This window comes from Lacerta agilis, chromosome 14 (genome assembly GCF_009819535.1).
Source record: "Lacerta agilis isolate rLacAgi1 chromosome 14, rLacAgi1.pri, whole genome shotgun sequence".
NCBI lineage: Eukaryota > Metazoa > Chordata > Lepidosauria > Squamata > Lacertidae > Lacerta > Lacerta agilis.
The window spans coordinates 48,259,816-48,277,999 of NC_046325.1; the positions used below are offsets into that span (position 1 = coordinate 48,259,816).

The 18,184-nt window shown below is 43.8% G+C and overlaps 1 protein-coding gene across 1 annotated transcript in view; it reads right to left on the reverse strand.

Annotated features, from left to right (window-relative positions):
• Positions 1-3,120: 3,120 nt before the first annotated feature.
• CEP72 (centrosomal protein 72) overlaps positions 3,121-18,184 on the reverse strand; it is a 28,841-nt gene continuing 13,777 nt past the window's right edge. Inside the window, exons 7-14 of the mRNA XM_033169945.1 lie at positions 17,826-17,877; positions 16,971-17,180; positions 15,599-15,663; positions 12,904-13,033; positions 11,404-11,603; positions 8,619-8,745; positions 4,817-4,928; positions 3,121-3,930 (exon numbers count right to left, since the gene is read on the reverse strand). Of these exons, the coding sequence (XP_033025836.1) occupies positions 3,789-3,930; positions 4,817-4,928; positions 8,619-8,745; positions 11,404-11,603; positions 12,904-13,033; positions 15,599-15,663; positions 16,971-17,180; positions 17,826-17,877 (1,038 nt within the window). The 3' untranslated portion in view covers positions 3,121-3,788. The remainder of the gene's footprint in view (positions 3,931-4,816; positions 4,929-8,618; positions 8,746-11,403; positions 11,604-12,903; positions 13,034-15,598; positions 15,664-16,970; positions 17,181-17,825; positions 17,878-18,184) is intronic.

The window sequence follows — 18,184 nt, forward strand, 5'->3', positions numbered from 1 at the left end:
TTTGGTCTGCTTGCTCCAAAGCCTCTCCTGACATGCCCTCAGAGAGGCCAAAGAAATTGTGTCAGTCCTGGAGCTTGACTAATTTGCTCCCAAATGTGAGGGGAGTTGTGGAGAATTTTAAAAGGCCAAATGAGGCTTTTAGAATTGCCCTGAAAATGGCAAAAGAAACAAGAGAACTAACATTGGCTGATGAAATTTCACCATATGGTGGCCAATCTAATAGTGGAAAGTAACGCCCAGGCAAAATCTATTCTGATTGCAGGTCTTTATTTTTTATTAATTTATAATACCAGTATTAAATATTTACACAAGTAAATTAAAAGAAACTTGAAAGTGAGCTATATACTACTAGTTTGTACTAGGCTTTTTCAGGAAAATGAAACAAATTTATATATGTGTGTGTGTATATATGCAATATATTTTTACACAATTTATTAATGCTAGAAACTTAAATGTGTTATCACTTTATCTGTGTGAATGTTAAAATTGTGATAAGTGTTCCAAATGCTGAAATCTTCTGCTAGTTGTCTTTCTAATTTCTAAAACCACATTGATGGCTTCTGTGGTTTTCATTCTTTCTTCATTCATTAGGAAAAAAATCAAGTTCATCAGTTCTAATAGTGCTGTAAAAAGCTTGGCTTGAGAATAGATGTCAGTTTTCATAGTGTTTTATAGCTGTTCTTTAAAATCAAGCTTTCTGTAATATATATTATTGCTATTGAGAGTATAGAATTGTATCTTAAGTTGGTAAAGTGATCAATAAATGTATTAATATAAACGTCTTAATTTGCTTTTGCAAGTGTCGTGTGTGTACATTTCTAAGAGAACCGTCTTAATGTGGTCAGTTACAGGTAGGTAGCCGTGTTGGTCTGCCATAGTCAAAACAAAATAAAAAATAAAAAATTCCTTCCAGTAGCACCTTAGAGACCACCTTTAGTCTCTCCAGGTGCTACTGGAAGGATTTTTTTTTAATGTGGTCAGATCACTGGGCAGCTCTGTTCAACATACCTTAATGGTCAGAGCATTTTTTGCTGCTTTGTGTCACTTGCACTACTGACCAGAATGCCCTTCATAATTGCCTGGCAGCCCACCCATATGCTGTTTCCTACCCTGTGTTGCTGGAATGCAATTCTCACTATCTCCATCTACCATGCTGCCCAGGGCTGATGGGAGTTGCGGTCACCATTGGAGGGCCACAGGTTGTGTGACATGATGACATGGCAATGCTAGTGGACAGATATCATGGCCACAAGTGGCTAATTGCAGCCATCACCTGAGAAGCGGCACTGGAGCTCGCGTCATTAACTTTCACCTATCTCCAGAGGAAGCAGAGATCCAAGTGCACTATCTGAAAGCTGATTTAGCAGGCTAGCTCCTTTGCTAGATCCCATTCACCTTCTGATCTCATCTACTGGGAGTATTTTTAGGCAGCTTAGCATACCTTGCAACTGTACAGTTTAAGTGGCAGCTGTGTTTATCCTGCCTCATACGGCATTCAAGGTGTACTTGCCCTACTTTCTCCACAAAGCAGTCAACAAACACTTCACATTTTGCTCATCATTCACACCCAACCAGTTCCCTGCTGTTTACAATGGAACCAATGTAATAAGAGTACTACCCAACTTGCCTACAGGGTTAACACCCAGAACCTTAGAGCACTGGAACTCTGGTTGCTTTAAGGAATCCTTGCATGAAGTCCTTCGGTGAAACCTCTTGGGAGTTTCTTTTTCAACACTGAAAAACTGCACAGTTTCTAAAATGAAGAAAAGGTGCTCACATGGCCATGAAACCCTTTTCACCCAGGCAGCAGGGGGAGAGGGAAGATCACTTCACTGGGGTTTGCCCTCAACATGCACACCACCTGGCTCAATGGAGACTGCTATTTCCTGTAAAAACATAAGAACAGCCCCGTTGGATCCGGCTAATGGCCTGCCTAGGCCAGCATCCTGTTCTCATAGTAGCCAACCAGTTGCCTGTGGGAAACCAGCAAACGGGAACTGGTATTTGGAAGCACTGTTGCCTCCAAGTGTGGAGCAGAGCAGAGCCATTGACTGCCCTCTCCATGACTTGGTCTCTTCATTCAAAGCCACCTCTGTTGGTGGCCATCACAGACTCTTGGGGGGAGCAAGTTCCATAGTTTTGATTGTGCTCTGCATGAAGAAGTAATTTCTCTGTCCTGGATCCTCCAACATTCAGCTTCACTGGCTGTCCACAAAGTCTAGTGTTAGGAGAGAGGGAGGAAAAAACTGCTCTCCTCACTTCCTCCCTGCCAGGCATAATTTCACACACTTCTATCATGTCACCTCTTCCTCGACTTTCTTCTAATCTAAAGTGTCCCAAACGCTGCAACCTTTCTTTGCAGGGGAGTTGCTGTATATCTGATCATTTAGGTTGCCATTTTCTGAACTTGTTTCCAACACCGCAATATCCTTTTTGAGGTGAGGCAACCAGAAATGTACACAGGACTTCAAATGTGGTCACACCAGAGATTTGTGTGACGGTATTATGATAGTGGCAGTTTTATTTTCAATTCATTTCATAATGAGCCCTAGCATGGAATTTGCCTTTTTTCTCTGCAATTCTATGATTCAATTAGAATGCCTTATCTGGAAAACAAGATTTTAAAAATTGTTGGAAGTTTTAAAATTAAGTGCATTTAGAGAAGTTTTTTATCTGGTCCACTTATAATTCTTGATTATAATTACTATTGCTATTATTTTATTTGACTGTGAAAAGGAAGGTGCTGTTTCAGCAGGGAACATATTGCCATAGGAGATGCTTTTTGTTCAAAAGTAGCATCAAAGGAAATTGAGGCAGCAACCATGTGGCTCTGGCTGCCACCCCACAGGGATCAGTTGGACTTGGAAAGGCACAGTGATGGGCAAATCCTTTACTTGCCATTCCATCAGCAGATGCAAAATTTCAATGGTTTGAAATCCAGAAATAATTGTCCAAAACGTTAAAGAAAACAAAAGGTCACTTCAGTGACATAGGGCACACACCATTATATTTCCCACCAGCAGGAATTTGGAACTGCCAGAATGCAGAGAGAAACTGGACCTCAGTGAGCAATCAACCTAATTAGTTGATCAAATGGTATTAACGAAGATGTGGACAGTATTGTTGAAACAGCATCTTTTTAATGGAATATGGAAACAGCAGCTACTGATCTCATATGCCAAAGGTTAATTCTTGATCCACAGATATCACGTTCAAGGACAGGATAAGTGAAAGAATAAGCTAGGATTATTTTTAAAGCACCTGCAACAGTATGAGAATCCCTCATCCCTTCTAAGGCTGCAGTCCAAGAAAACATGGACAGGATTGCACTGCAAGTCACATTTCTGCTAAATTTCATTCCATGAGCAGAAGTGCTCAAAGTTTAAGCATGTCTTAATGCCATGATTTTGCAGCTGTTCCTAAAGTATCAGTACACAGCTCTGCAACAATAACTTGGTCAATGATAAACATGATCCCTATTTGAAAAAGTTTGAGGTGAATACAAAATTCACAGTAGAAGAGATCATTTTTATTTTACTTAAAAACTTTACTTTCCATATAAATTGCCATTGATCGAATAATGCATTAAAATCATTCAATAATTTAATATATTCAGCCCTATATTCAAAAACCATGGGGAGGATGTCTTAAAAAACAAGGTACAAGAGAAATCAGCCACAGTGTTAAAAGCTGGTTGGTTCATGGAAGTAAATAACCCCAAGGGTTAGTCATCCTTTATAAATCATTTACACTCACATGCCTTTAACTGTTATTAACATCTGTTGCTGTTAATTTTGGGTGATGTTGCTAGGAGGAAGTGTTTTCTTTAACTGTTTGTAGTTCCAGTGTAGTTGCTCCACTTCGGCCTTATGTCGGCAACGTGCCTCTTCCAGTTCTCTTAAGAGACGTTCATTTGTAGAAACCAAGGTTCTGCAAGAAAGCGTTGCATTTTTTAAAAAGAAAATAAATTATTACGTTACAAAATAAACTATGGAGCCTACAGACGTGAAGAACAGGCCTGCACACACACAGCTGCACTCAAACCTGGAGAGATCATAGATAACATATTTTGTGGCTTGAAAGCATGTCTTGGCTGCTGCGCTGTCAAAAGGGAGCCAGTTCTTTCTACCCCTTGGCTCCATTGGTTCAATAATGGGGGGGGGATCCTTTTCTCTCCTACAGGATAACAAATAGATGCTCATGTGCATTTTTTCACATGCCTTAAGGTAGGTCAGGTGCCTTCTCCTTACTTGTCCATTTTGTTTGAGACCTGTTGGTATTTTCTCTCTCTCTCTTGCAAATGAAAGAACTAGAGGTAAGAGTGAGAAAAATGACAAGTCTTTTTTGGGAGGGCAGTCAGGGAGGAAAAATTGGGAACCAAGTTTTTGGAGGTAAGCAGGGTGCAAGAGAAGAGAACCTGGCATGAAATTAAAACTTGTGTAAGAACAGCTGGTTCTTGGCTTTTGTGATTCAGACCCTGCCTCGACCTTTCACTCAGTTTGTCTACTTGTGCAATCACGTCTCTCCTCCTGGGTCTGCCCTCCGTTTCCTCATTTTTCACACTGTTTAGTATTTAGACGTTGAGCACTGGAGGTTCCAGGTGGCCAATGTGGCTGAGCAGAGCTTGGGGTCCAACAAGGAGGAGCAGCTCTGTGTGGAGGGAGATGAAAGAACGTGTGTTGGAAGCAGCTTGGCAAAGACAGCGACCAAACATTGGGAGAAGCAGGATGCCGTGGAACACAGGAACAAAATTTTAAATGGTCAAACGTTTGAAATCTTGAGAACTTCCACTTAACATCCAGTACTAAACTTCTACCTGTGGCTTTCCTGCAACATCTTTGTGAGTTCCTGCATCTTGTCAAAGTGGTGGAGGCGCTGTTTCAAACTGGCATTCTCATCAGCCAACAGCTTGTGATGGTTTTCAAGCTCTGGAGAGAGAAAGAAGATAGCCATAGGCAACCACCTTACTTAAAAAAGGCGTTAGCACTGTATGACAGGAAAGTATATATGAAAAAGATGAGGAGAAGGGGCTTGCTTGTTGCACTCCCATCCACTGCATTCCCCCAAGCCGTATGCAAAAGATCAGAAGGAATGGGTATTTGTCAGCTGAGCCAAGCAGTTGAGTGAGGCAGCTATGGGTCATGGATCCAAAAGGGAACACACACTGGCTGTTTGTGAGCTATCAAGCCCAATTCAAGGTTTTAGTGCTGGTGTACAAAGCCCAAAGCTTGGAGGCCCAAGTGCTTAAAGAAATTCCTCCTCCAGTGCCAGCCAACCTGTGCCCTGAGGTCAGCAGAGGATGCCCAGCACGACTGATGGGTATTGAATTATGAGTATTGATATAAAATTGAAGCAACTTTAACTCTACTTGTATAGGTTATAGTGATGTATTTTTTAAAAGTTTTAATCTTTGCAAGCATTGTGTTTTAATCATGTTGTATATCACCCCCATGAAACAAAGGGTGGGGTTAGAAAAGGGACCAAAAAAGGTCTTTGGGGGTAGCAGCTGCCAACTGATGAGCTGGTGACCTTTTCCTATGAGCAAAGCATTGGGATCTCAACAGGATCTAGCACAACAGGAATGAGACAGTGAATGAAATCACTTCAGACACGAGGGTTAAGAAATTTTGGAACTTTTAAGATTTACTCTCTGAAATTCCATTTTACAAACCCCAACAATGCATATATTTGATATGCTATTTTATATCAGACCTCAGGTGGAACAATAACAATAATAATATTTATACCCTGCCCATCTGGCTGGGTTTTCCCAGCCACTCTGGGCGGCTTCCAACAGATCATTAAAATACAATAATCTCTTAAACATTAAAAGCCTCCCTGGAGGCTGAAGGGCTGCCTTCAGATGTCTTCTAAAGGTCTGGTAGTTGTAAATGTGTGTTTGTTCAAAACCTCAAATCTCCGAAAGTACTGCACCGATCGCTTTGAAATCTTGACACAACGTTGGGTTCCATTCCTGGAGTGTTTTTATGCAAGAATATTACATAGAAGTCACACCAGCGACAGGTAAAAAGGAAAAAAACATACTTTTTTAGATCTTAACCAATCACATAGTGAGCAGCATGACATCACAATACTACATAGCCACATAGCCACCACCATTGTCAATGTAGTGACATCACATCACATACAGGCTATACAAGGTCTGACAGCCCAGGAGGAGGGAGGAGAGGGAGATGGGGGGGATTGGGAGAGCGATGGTCTGAGGGGGATCTTGGAGGCGAGATCCTACCCACGTTGTCAGAGGGAGGCGAGCACAAACTACAGAGAGAGAGAGTCAGTGAGTGGGGTCGGGTGTGCAGGGGGTGGAGCCAGCACTATTACCGGGACGTCCATTCTTGGGGAGGGGATTCCGCCCCCCCTGTGTGTGTGCGGGGGCGGATCCAGCAGTTTTGGCGGAAAAATGAAAGAAGCCGTTTGGGAGGGAGGAAGAAAGGTGGGGTGTAACGGAGGCAGGCGGGAGTTCAACGGAAGAAGCTGTGGGGAGGCAGGCAAAAACGGGGTCTCCTTCCACTATGGGGGGAGGGGGAAGACGGAGAGGAGCCAGGAGGGAGTTCAACGGGAGAAGCTGTGGGGAGGCAGGCGAAAAGCAGGTGGGAGCTCAACGGGAGAAGATGGGCCTAAAAAGCTTTCTCTTTTCTATCTTCCAAATGAGCCACAACAACACGTGGCCGGGAACAGCTAGTACTGTTATACATTTGCAGGAGACCCTAGAAACTGATAAATGGTAGGATTATGATTAATTGGGATTTCAATGAAAGTACAGGTTTGCAGAACTGTGCCAGGCAAGGAATCCCTGGGCTGACTTTTGCAAACCAGGCCAGCCGGTCTAGTAAAGAGCACACCTGTTAACACACCTGAGCTTGCTGGGCACACGACCCAAGGGGAAGTGGGGATGAGCCCCAAAGGTATGGTGGGTACACAGCCTATGGTTTTAAGGTCTCTAGCGGGCTTGAGCTCACACGAGGCAGTAACGTAGTGAGATTTATTTGGTATTATTTGTTTACAGCATCACTGCATGTGACCCTTCCCAAAGAGGTTCCTTAAACTCCTTTAATTTGACACAAGGAGGCAACAGTGAAAGGTTGAGGGTCCAGGGTGGTCCCTGAGTCCTGCTGAAAAGCATAAGCCTGAATCCGACACTTTAGACTTCTGGGTTCCCTGGCATTTCCCATATGTAACCTCTGTGACAACACAGGGCCTCTGTTTTTATTTTTCTTTCTGTGTCCCAGGTCCTCAGACATGAAGGACACAGCGGCTGCTATGGCGCTGTAAAAATGAGGAAGCTACATTTGAAATTGTGGTATGTTAATTCCATGGGGAATCCGTTCCTCACATGTGTGACCCTTGATAAAAAGGTCCCTGCCCTGAGGGGCTTACAATCTTTAATATGACACAGGGAGGGAACAGAGAAAGGTTGAGGTCCAGGGTGGATCCTGAGTCCTCCTGCAAGACATAAGCCAGGGGCTCTGAGTTTAGACTTGGGCATTCCCAGACATTTCCCACCTGTAACCTCTTCTTCTGCTTTTATCTTCCTTTCTGTCTCCTAGGGCATAAGAGATTTTTTCACTGGCCACAGGAGGCACCCCTGACCCTTGTGGTAGTTTAATTCCATGGGGAATCTGTTCCCCACATGTGCAGGGAGGTTGTGGTGCTGACCTGAGTGGTTGGGGGGTTGCAGGCCCGTCTCGCCCCAGCCCCTCGTCCCCTTCCTTCAAGCCAGGGGTCAGGCCAGGCAGAAGCAGTGACCATTGGCAGCCAGTGGTGACGTGGGCATGGGCAGCATGGCAGGGGGGCTTGTTCTGTCCCCCTCCTTCCCTGGGTCAGCTGGCCAGGCACTCTCGTTGGCGCTCAGGCTGTCCCTACAGAAGTTTGGGGGCTTCTCCCCCTGGGGGCCCCATGTCTCCACCGCCGGAGGGCCCTGCCTCCACTGGCTTGCCTTCCCATGGTCTGAAGCTTGTCTGCTCTTTGCCATGCAGGAGAAGGAGGGATGTGGCTGGGGGGAGGCAGCAGAGGGAGGAAGCTGGGAAGGCAGACAGGAGGAAGGGGGAAGAGAAAATATTGAGGGTGATGTGACCCAGAAGAAAATAATTGAGGACAGTCCACGGGACCCCTGTCCCCTAGAGAGTACAACGTCCTTCTTCCCTCACAGGGCCGTAGTTTGAAGAAAAGCAAAACACCCCAGCAGTAGTAGCCCAGCGAAAGACATCACGGTCCTGCTTCTGGGGACCACCCCCCCCTCTTAGCTGGCCTGGAGGCCCTGCCAGGTTCACGGTCCTTTCCAGCCACCACCAGTTAGAATGTGCCCCAAGCATCTTTGCCTGTACACCAGGGATAGGCTCATTCGCCCCCTCGCACTGCAGCAAATGCTATTCCTAAGGAGTCTGCAGTGATTACTGCAAGGCTAGAAAGGACCAAAATGTACATGCAAAGTTCCGTATGCCATTTGCAGGATCTCTGCTCTAGGTTGCCTCTCCCCCAACTGCTATAAACTTACAAAGTTGCCGTTTATTGGATGGAGGATACAGAATCTTTATGTGTTCAAAAACCACATGGACTGTTTTATTCAGATATATATATATATATTTTTACAAACTTACCGATTATCTGCAGTGGTGCTGCCTGGGCGGCATCTGCATTCTGGGTCCTGTGTTCCATTTTGGGACTGTGCACTTTCAGAGCTGCATGTTCTTTCAGTAATTTGTCTAAATTATGCTTCAATATATCCTAATACAATGGGGGGGTGTAGAAAGGAGAAAACGATGAGACAGAGAAAATGATTAAAGTGGCCATTACCTCACCAAACCTTTATTAGGCATTACAAATGATTAAAGTAGCATTTCAGACTCTGTTATATTGTCTACATCATTTTCCTTGAAGTAGTTTTGGAGAGTTTTTGTGAGACCATCTCTAATTTGTTTGTTTGTAGTTAGGATGGGACTGAAGGACCATGATGGGGTGGTTTGTGTTCCCTCTCCTATTTCAACAGTGACTTCTACTGGGGCGTGATCTGTGATTTTTATGTACCTATGTTTGTTGATTTCACTGAGGAGATCAGACCCTGTGTGAGCAGAATGCTGTCCAGTCTGGACACTGTACCATGGCGTCTGGATTGGAATGTATGGCTGATGTCTCCCTGGTGTTGCTCACCCCAAATGTCAAAGAGACCCCTGTTTTTTTTAGCATTTTTAGTAACTTGTAAGAGTCCCTAGTTGTTGGGGGTTTCCTTGGAAGGAAGGTTGCCCGTGGGGTTGTAGGGTGGATGTCTTTGGGGATATACCTTTCATATTTAGATTGAGGTCCCCTCCTAGGATTGCTTCCCCTTCGGAGAAGAAGAGGAACTTGTTTAGTGTTTTCTGGATGAATTCTAGTTGTTTCTAGTTTGGGGGCATATATGGAGCCGATTGTCAGTTTAATTTTGCCATCTAGTGTCCCTTTAGCAAAAATGAATCTGCCTCTTTTGTCCTTAAGGACTGTGGTGGCTTTGAAGTTCAGGTCTCTACTAAGTATTATGGCTACTCCGCGGGCCTTCCCTGATACTCTCTATAATCTCTCCCCCACTCTTTAACCCAAATCTAATCCTAATCCCACTAGTCCCCCACCCACCACACTCTAGGTCAGCGCAACCCCATTGAACAACACAAAGTGAGAGACACAGGACAACCCAGACGGGTTGGCAAGGAATCACCCTACATTTCAGACTCTGTTGACAGGCCTACATTAAGACCACTCCCACAGGCGAGGATGAGAGGCCCCTCCCCTGGTGTTGGTGCAGGGAACCACCTGACTGAGACACAGGTCAAGTACCTCCCTCTCAGCTGTGCAGGGGCTTTGGAAGAGAAATGATGGCCGGCAGCACCGGCAAGGGAGTAGAAAGGGGCAAGCTGGTTGGATCAACGTCTTCACCTGCTTAGCCATGCATGGCACCTGTTGTTCCCAATAACCCTTGCTGACTTTTTCCATTCTGTACCAATTTGAGCAACCAAGGAAGCAAAAGAGGAAGGAGATCTGAGTTCAAGTCCTCCATCCGGCAGGAGCCAGGACATTTAAAGGCCAAAGCCAAGGCTTCATGCAAGTGTACTCTTCCTGCCCCCCTGTTCTGACAGGGCCACACTGCCAGGGAGCACTGATCTGATGTCAGTGGTAGCAGGTTAAGCATGTTCATATGACTGAACTGGGAAGAGTTTTCAGGGGCAATTTGACCCTGTCTTCTGAAGAGGAGTTAACCCTGTCCTATATGCTCTGCTGACAGAGAAAAAGTAGTCGGGTGGATGTGAGACAGAAATCCAACAAGATGAGGAAAGAAAAGAGGGATTTCTAGTGACTAATTGGCAAGATAGACTCGACTGTATTTAGCTCAAGCTGCTGACCAGTAAATTACAGTAAAATGAAGAACAAGGAATTCATGCATGTGTTACCCAATATTAGTGGCTTGAAATACTGACCTAGTACACCAATAATTCCATAAAGGGGCTATAAACCGTTCAATGATATGCCCTGCAGAGCTCTGACAGATGCAAATGGGAAGCTCCAACTGCCAGTGTGGCTGCAACCTCTGAGCACTCCTACCTACAGATTCTACCCAACAGCTGCTCCAACTGCTGTGGGATCCCTGTGATTCTCTGAGCTAAAAGTAATCAGAATAGACCCTGCGGATCAAGCAACAGCTGCTATAAACACAACACCAGAGGACAAAATAAATTAGAATGGTCTGAATTTCAGTGTTTGCTTTGTATTTTGAAGGAATTATAGAGCTTCTATAGTTAAGGTGGCTTAAACTGAAAAGAAAGAAATCTCTGATTTGCAAACAAGTTTGGAGAAATTCTGCCCTGAAAAACAGAACACTGCTGCCTGGGGAGAGATTCATTAAGCAGGATTTGTGCTTTACATGGCCTTTAGTGATGGCTGTGTATATGCTGAACTTCCACAAAAAGGACAGAATGTGACATTGGAAACAAAAACTCAACTTTCCTTTTAAAAATAAAGCAAATTTCTACCCCTTTGCCTAGGAGTACATACTCAATGCTTGCTGAAACATCGGAAACCAGAGTGAATTGCTGAACTTGTCGCCAATTGCTGAAGTCTTCCCTATGACTGGCAGAAGCAACATTAAGCATAAAATGATAGAAGACAAATCTGGTCATCAGCAATACAGGAACACCAGTATGGCATCCTGCACTCTGGGACCTTTGGATGATGGGGTGGACTTTTAAGTTCGAATAAATGCATTTTTAAAAAAATCTGAAACTGGCTGTTGGGAGTTTTGACAGCTGCATCTTGCCATCCCAGATTAGAACATTGTTTGTTTGTATGTATGTATGTATGTATTACATACATATATGCACAGGGAAATCATGGGGTCGCGGAATACTGCATTCTACTTACCCTGTCTTTTTTAGCGCTATTCAAGTCTGATGCCAAACTATTGATCTTGGCATTGTACTGCTCTTCTTGCTCAGAGATACGCTTTTGCAAAGCCTGTCTCTCTAACCGAAGGTTATTCAGCTGTTGGTGTTCTGCAGCAGGTCTCTGTTGATCTGTTGGCGTGGATTTCTGAATTGCAGACAAAACAGTTTCTGCCTGAGCTAGGAATTAAAGGAGATTTTTCTAAGTTCATATTTAGTGACCAGGGTTTTTTTGGGGGGTGGGGGGTGGGGGTGTAATTTCCTTCAAACCACCTGTTCAGTCTTTACAAATTCAGGCTTTTACTTGCAAGTAACCTCAGCAAAATTGATCCTAACAGAGCTGCTTTACTATGAGAGCAGAAGGCGATGTCCGATAGGCACGCCTTTGTATTTTTAAAACAAAGTAAAAAATAAAAAATTCCATCCAGTAGCACCTTAGAGACCAACTAACTTTGTTCTTGGTATGAGCTTTCGTGTGCATGCACACTTCTTCAGAACTTTTTAAGTTCACAAAGAAATTCTGCTGCTGGAAAATTAGTTATTTGCTCCTGTGACCCAAGGCCCTCTCATAGCATCACCACTGAGCCACTCACCCACTGGTTCTCCAGGCCCCAGTTCAAACAGAAGCCCCTTTTCAAAATCCTTATGCCGAGCCAAGTACCCTCCAGTCTAATCCTATCTATTGAGACATGGGGTCACATTGCAAAACACAGTACTGATCAAATGAGAGCTCTTCAGACCATTTTCTTCCTGTGATTATTTCCAGGCAGTTACTTACAGGTAGGTAGCTGTGTTGGTCTGCCATAGGCAAAACAAAATAAAAAATTCCTTCCAGTAGCACCTTAGAGACCAACTAAGAACAAACTTAGTTAGTCTCTAAGGTGCTACTGGAAGGAATTTTTTATTTTATTATTTTATTTCCAGGCAGAGAGACTAGGCGTTGGGATCACCTGCTTCCTCCGTCGCCCCACTGTGCTTCATAGCGTGAAGAAACCGAGGTAACCAATGCCAGTTTGGGAAGATGCATTCCCCCAGGTAAGCGCTGCTCACATTGCTTCTCCTCCGGCTGACACTCCTCCCATCACTCTCTGGAATAATCTCCTGCTTTCCAAGGAAAGGGACCACTTTTGTGTTGCTACTCGCATGACAACAGGTGTCCATCCCAGCAGGAGTTCGGAATTAGTTCGTGAAATGGCACAATAAGCCTTTAAACTGGCCAGTCTTGCTCCTTGAGCCAATGCAGTGAATGGTGCTGAAGAGGCCAAAAACACGCGAGGGAAAATAAAAGCCCACCTCTCATTTCCCCACTGGGACTATTTCTGCCAGGTGAAAAGCAGTGCACATCTGTCAAACCTGTTGCCAGGGTTGGAGAAATCCATGGGGGAAACCGAGCTATCGTTACTCGCAAGTCACCTTGCAGGAGGAAGGAGCCAAATTAACATGAAGAAACACACATCCCCTACAAATGACTCGTACTTACATAAAAAAGCTGGGTTGCAATGAAGTGATCTGCATCCATTCCAGTGTTTATCAACCAAGTCTAGAAGACATTCAAGTCCTGTTTCATATAGCACTTCATCTGCCAACTGAACTGCTCCTTGAGGTATGCACTAAAAAAAAATTACTTTAATGTTTTACTTTACATGTTTTTTTAAAAAAAATCTTAATGCTTTTAATTTTTTTAAATATGCTTTTGTTTTATTTTTAATAGTGCTATTTTACTACTCGGTGTCTACTATCCTGGACAGGATAAATACGCACTGCACACAGAAAAAATGTTGTGAGCTCCCCAATCACTATTGTGTAGGATCTAGACCAGGCACCCCCCAAACTCGGCCCTCCAGCTGTTTTGGGACTACAATTCCCATCATCCCTGACCACTGGTCCTGTTGGCTAGGAGTGATGGGAGTTGTAGTCCCAAAACAGCTGGAGGGCCAGGTTTGGGGATGCCTGATCTAGACACAGCTTAAAACGAGGAGCTGCACACAGCCTGCAGCCTAGCACAGTGAGCAAGCCTGTGCTTTCGCATTAGCACTGCAAGATGAACAAAGTAATGTATTCTCACCTTATCCATAATGCTCTGGGGTTCAGAAATGCCTGGAATGCTGATATGCCCATGTGCTCAAATTTGCATATCTAGTCCCCAGCACTCACCTTTGTCAGATCAGTGCACAAGGCTCTTTACTGGAAGTAAACTGCAAATAGACTAGCTCAGGCATAGGCAAACTCAGCCCTCCAGATGTTTTGGGACTACAACTCCCATCATCCCTGACCACTGGTCCTGTTAGCTAGGGACGATGGGATTTGTAGTCCCAAAACATCCGGAGGGCCGAGTCTGCCTATGCCTGGCCTAGCTTATTAAAGTCAAACAGCTAAAATCCAAAGTGTTGCTTAGCATTCTGCTGCCCCCACTCACTCCTCTGGAAGTGATCAGCTGCATATGTTTAGAAGTGATATTTTCAGGCTTGTGGGCAGAAGAATAAAGATAAATCTACTCTCTGGACATAATGCTCTTAATCAACAAAACTGTTAGTCCCAGGCTATGCGCAAAGGAAGGAACATACAAAGCTGCTAGCAGACCAGAATGCTGGGTTAGAAAAGGAACAAGGAAAAGGAACAAGGATGGAACAAATGGAAATGGAACCAAACACAACGATGCAAGGAGGCAGGTGTGCAGGAGGCAAAAAGTGCAAACTCAGATTTGAATCTTTGCTGACAGAAAAAGCAAGAGGCAGGTTAACTCAGCTAACAGGGTTGGAGGAGCATGGTCCCTACATCTGAAAAAGAGGGAAGCAACTATTTTAGGGAATATGACAAATGGATCAAGAAGACAATTAGGAAAAGATTCTCTTGGCTCTCGGGTCAAAGCCACGGCCCCTTTAAAAGGAAAGTTTAATTTGGAAATGGCAGAACAAAGTCCAAAGGGAATGGGACAGAGAAGAACTTCAACAAGGCAGGCTGAGTTTGGGCCTAGTCCTAGTGTCCAATTGGGAAAGGTGTCACACTAGTTAATTTACCGGTAGATGCTTATTTTAAGTCACCCACCCAATTATACAGCATTGTTGCTGTTCCGCCCATTCTGGGTGGATTCCAGCAAATTAAAACTTCAATCACAGTAAAACATCAAACATTGAAAATTGTCTTCAGATGTCTTCTAAAAGTCAGATAGTTGTTTATTTCCTTGACATCTGACAGGAGGGCGTTCCACAGGGGGGTGCATCACTACCGAGAAGGCCCTCTGCCTAGTTCCCTGTAACCTCAATTCGCACAATAATCTGTCTGAATTTGATATTCTAACACAGAGAGAACAAGAATAGTGATGGGGTTTTAAAAAGGACTGGTTGTCTGGCCTGGTTCCCCTTGCCAGGGTTCTTTTCAGTCTGTTTTCTTGTCCCATTATTAATCCTTGGTCATAGAAAATAGTTAAGTCGCCAAGTCAGCTATGGCGAGAAGAAATGCAACCAGCCAGTGAGTCACAGAAGGTTTATGAAAACCTCTTGCAGATTACAAATTACTAATAATGTATGGCTGGCTAGTAAACATTCTGTGGGTTACTGACTTATATAAGAAGGCATTGCTATCCTTGACAGGTTGCCTGTACATAAACGCTTTTGACTGGCTCACCAATACACATCAATTTTGGTATTGGTGCACTCATGCCTATCAAATAATTCTGACACAGTGAAGAAAAATGAGGAGGGGATTTTCCTGAAACATTTCAGAAGAATTACAAACCAGGAATGAAAACTTAAGCAAAGTATGTTGTCTATGCCAAACTTTTTAAAAAGGGGAAATTACTTCACTAATGAAAGGGAGATGAATATGCACAGATTTCAGAAAGGAATTGGGATCCTATTATGGAGGAGTCAGTTACCAGGATAAGGAAATAGCAGGGGAAAATTAGTGCCTCTTTAAATGAAGTACTAACTTTCATTCAAAATACACACACCAGGAAATGGAATGCTGATAAGGGGGGAAAACTTAGCCAGTTCATGCTAGTATCAGTGAGCAGTTGCAGACACACATCCTTAGGAATCTTCCGTGTACCCGTTTTGTTATAACTGATCCACTAGAGAAGTTTGTTTGATCCTAAACTGACACATTTTAGACATTATCTCCTTTCTTTAGGTCTGACACCGTGGTCTTTGCTCTTTAAGCCTTTCACGTTCAGGTACCTTCTGGTCATGTCCCGCTGTTGTCTTCTGAGAAGTAACAACTATTTCATTTACTTCTGGTGGGGCTACAAATGGAAAAAAATAAGTATTTGAACATAATTGTTTCAGTTTAGGTGAAAAAGCACTAAACCATGAAATAACAGAAATCTTAAAAATTAAAAAAAGCATTTTTATTCCTCCCCTGTGAGGTCGGTTAGGCTGAGAGGCAGTGACTGGCATCATAGCAGAGTGAAGATATGGACTGGTCCCCCAGGTGCTAGCCTGACACTCTAACCAGAACACTGCACTGGCTCCCAGCAACTTTCATAATAATAAGATAATCTCAGTATAAGCTAACTATATTCCTTTTCCAGTTGTGTACATTATGTCACATGCAGGAGTTACATCTGGTTTGTGGGTGAATGGAAACCGTTCTCATAACAAATGCCGGATGTTTCAATATGTAGGTTTACACATAATACTAAACCAGTTTACACATAGGCCCAGTTTACACATAATACTATGCCAGAACACAGGTCAGCACCAATTAGCAAATGCATGGGCTCCTGGACAGGTGATCATGTCTACTCTGTTCCTACCTGGTCATTTGCTGCTGCCCTGTGCTCAGTTAAGTCATAGTTTGGCTCATGGTTTAGCTCTCCCAAGGGAAACCATGAAATACAGATAAGCTCATTTTCTCTACAGAGAAATACAGTGGTACCTCTGGTTACGAATGGGATCCGTTCCGGAGGCCCGTTCATAACCCGTGATGTGCGTAACCTGAAGCGATTCTGCGCATGTGCATGACGTCATTTGACGCGTCTGTGCATGCGCGAACCCGGAAGTAGCGCGTTCTGTTATTTCTGGGTTCGGCGCGTTCATAACCCGTGTGGTACGCATCCTGAAGCATTTGTAACAAGAGGTACGACTGTAGGTTCAACTGAAGCTGGATAAATGAAGTACAGTACATAAATAACTAGTGAAATACTGGGCTAATCCACATGGTGGCACTCTTATCATAAAGAGGGTTAGGAATTCGCCATATATTTGAGGCACAGAGTCCCAGATCTAAGACAATCCCTCTATTTCAGAAAGACAACTGCCACAGCCAACCATCTTTGCTGAAAACTGCAGCTCCCACATTCCTCTTCATACAATCTAGCAGAACTGATCCATATCCCATATCCCTGAGTTTCCACCTGCCTCTTGTGGTGGGTAGGGAGTGGAGTGTCACGGATACTGACGGAGACACCAAAATGCAGGTTAAGTTTGACAAGACAGGCTGGGTGGGTGGGGGAGGCAGATGCATGGCCGCTGTTGCTGCTGCTTTCGGTGGCAGCCGTATATTTAGATGTACAGCAAGGCCGCAGAAACACTTCAAAAACAATTTTACCTGGATGGGGTGTAAAAATAGCATGGCTTGTGATCCTTTCATATGCTTCAGCCTCATTGTGGAACTTCAAATTAGGGTCTGTCTTGGCCAGCTCTTCTGATTTAGATCCTAAGAACGAAACTCTAACGCCGATTTTCTTTTTCTTGTGTCCTTGACCAAGGGCACTATGAGAAACTTGTAGAGTTTGTGAAGTAGGCAAGCATCTATATTCTGGAGGGGGAAACCCGAATTACTGCAATATACTGACATGAAAGGAGGCTAAGGGCCAGTTTACTTTGGTCAGCAGAATCACAGAGCAAGGCTGGTCCAGGACTGAACCGCTTTCATGGGCAGGTGACAGAGCTTGCTGACAAAAACTTCCTTGAACATTTAAAGTTTTATTTCCCTGCAGAACAATATATCCTGCTTAACCATTCAGGCAGTGCACAGTTTAGGCCACAGTCCAACTGTCTAAGGCCATTTATTCCCAAAGTACTGAAGTGTGAAGGCTGCAATACAATGCCAAGGAGTTCAGTCCCACTGAAGTCAGTGAGATTTACTTCTAAATAGTTATGCACAGCATTGCGATGTCACTCTCCATGCTGGATTCTGATCATTAACTGTAAAAAAGGGTACAAATCTAAAACCAAGATGCAGTGCAATTAAGTGATACGTGTTTGCCTGTATGCTGGACGTGTTCAATATAAAACCACAAAAGTGAGGATTATAAGGATATTTGTTTTAGCCACTTCACTTCTGTTGCTTGTCAGTAAAACCATGCAAAGTGACAGCTGGAACCCTGTGCAACAGATGCCTATGGTATCAATGACCAAACTCTGCCATTTAATTAGCCCAATAACATTTGTTATAACATACCTTCATTCGTTTCTGAGGCTTTCAGCATATTTCTGTTTTCTAACTGGGCAGCCTAGAAGAAGAAAAAGAAAAAGAGGACTCTTCTACAATCAGGATCTCTGGACTCAGCTATACAGCTGCAAATATACAATGTGCAATATACAGTGCAATATACAATGTGACACTAGATGGCAATGGTGAGCCTTATGAAAAAATCAATGTATTTAAAAAACACACGCTTTAAAAGGTATTTTCAGAACAGTTTCTACATGTGTGTAGATTCCACCTCTGTAGCACAACCGACACCTGACAAAAGCAGGTCTTAAGTCTGAACCCACCAGCCGACTGGCAGTCCTGTTTGGATCTTGCTTTGCGGTATG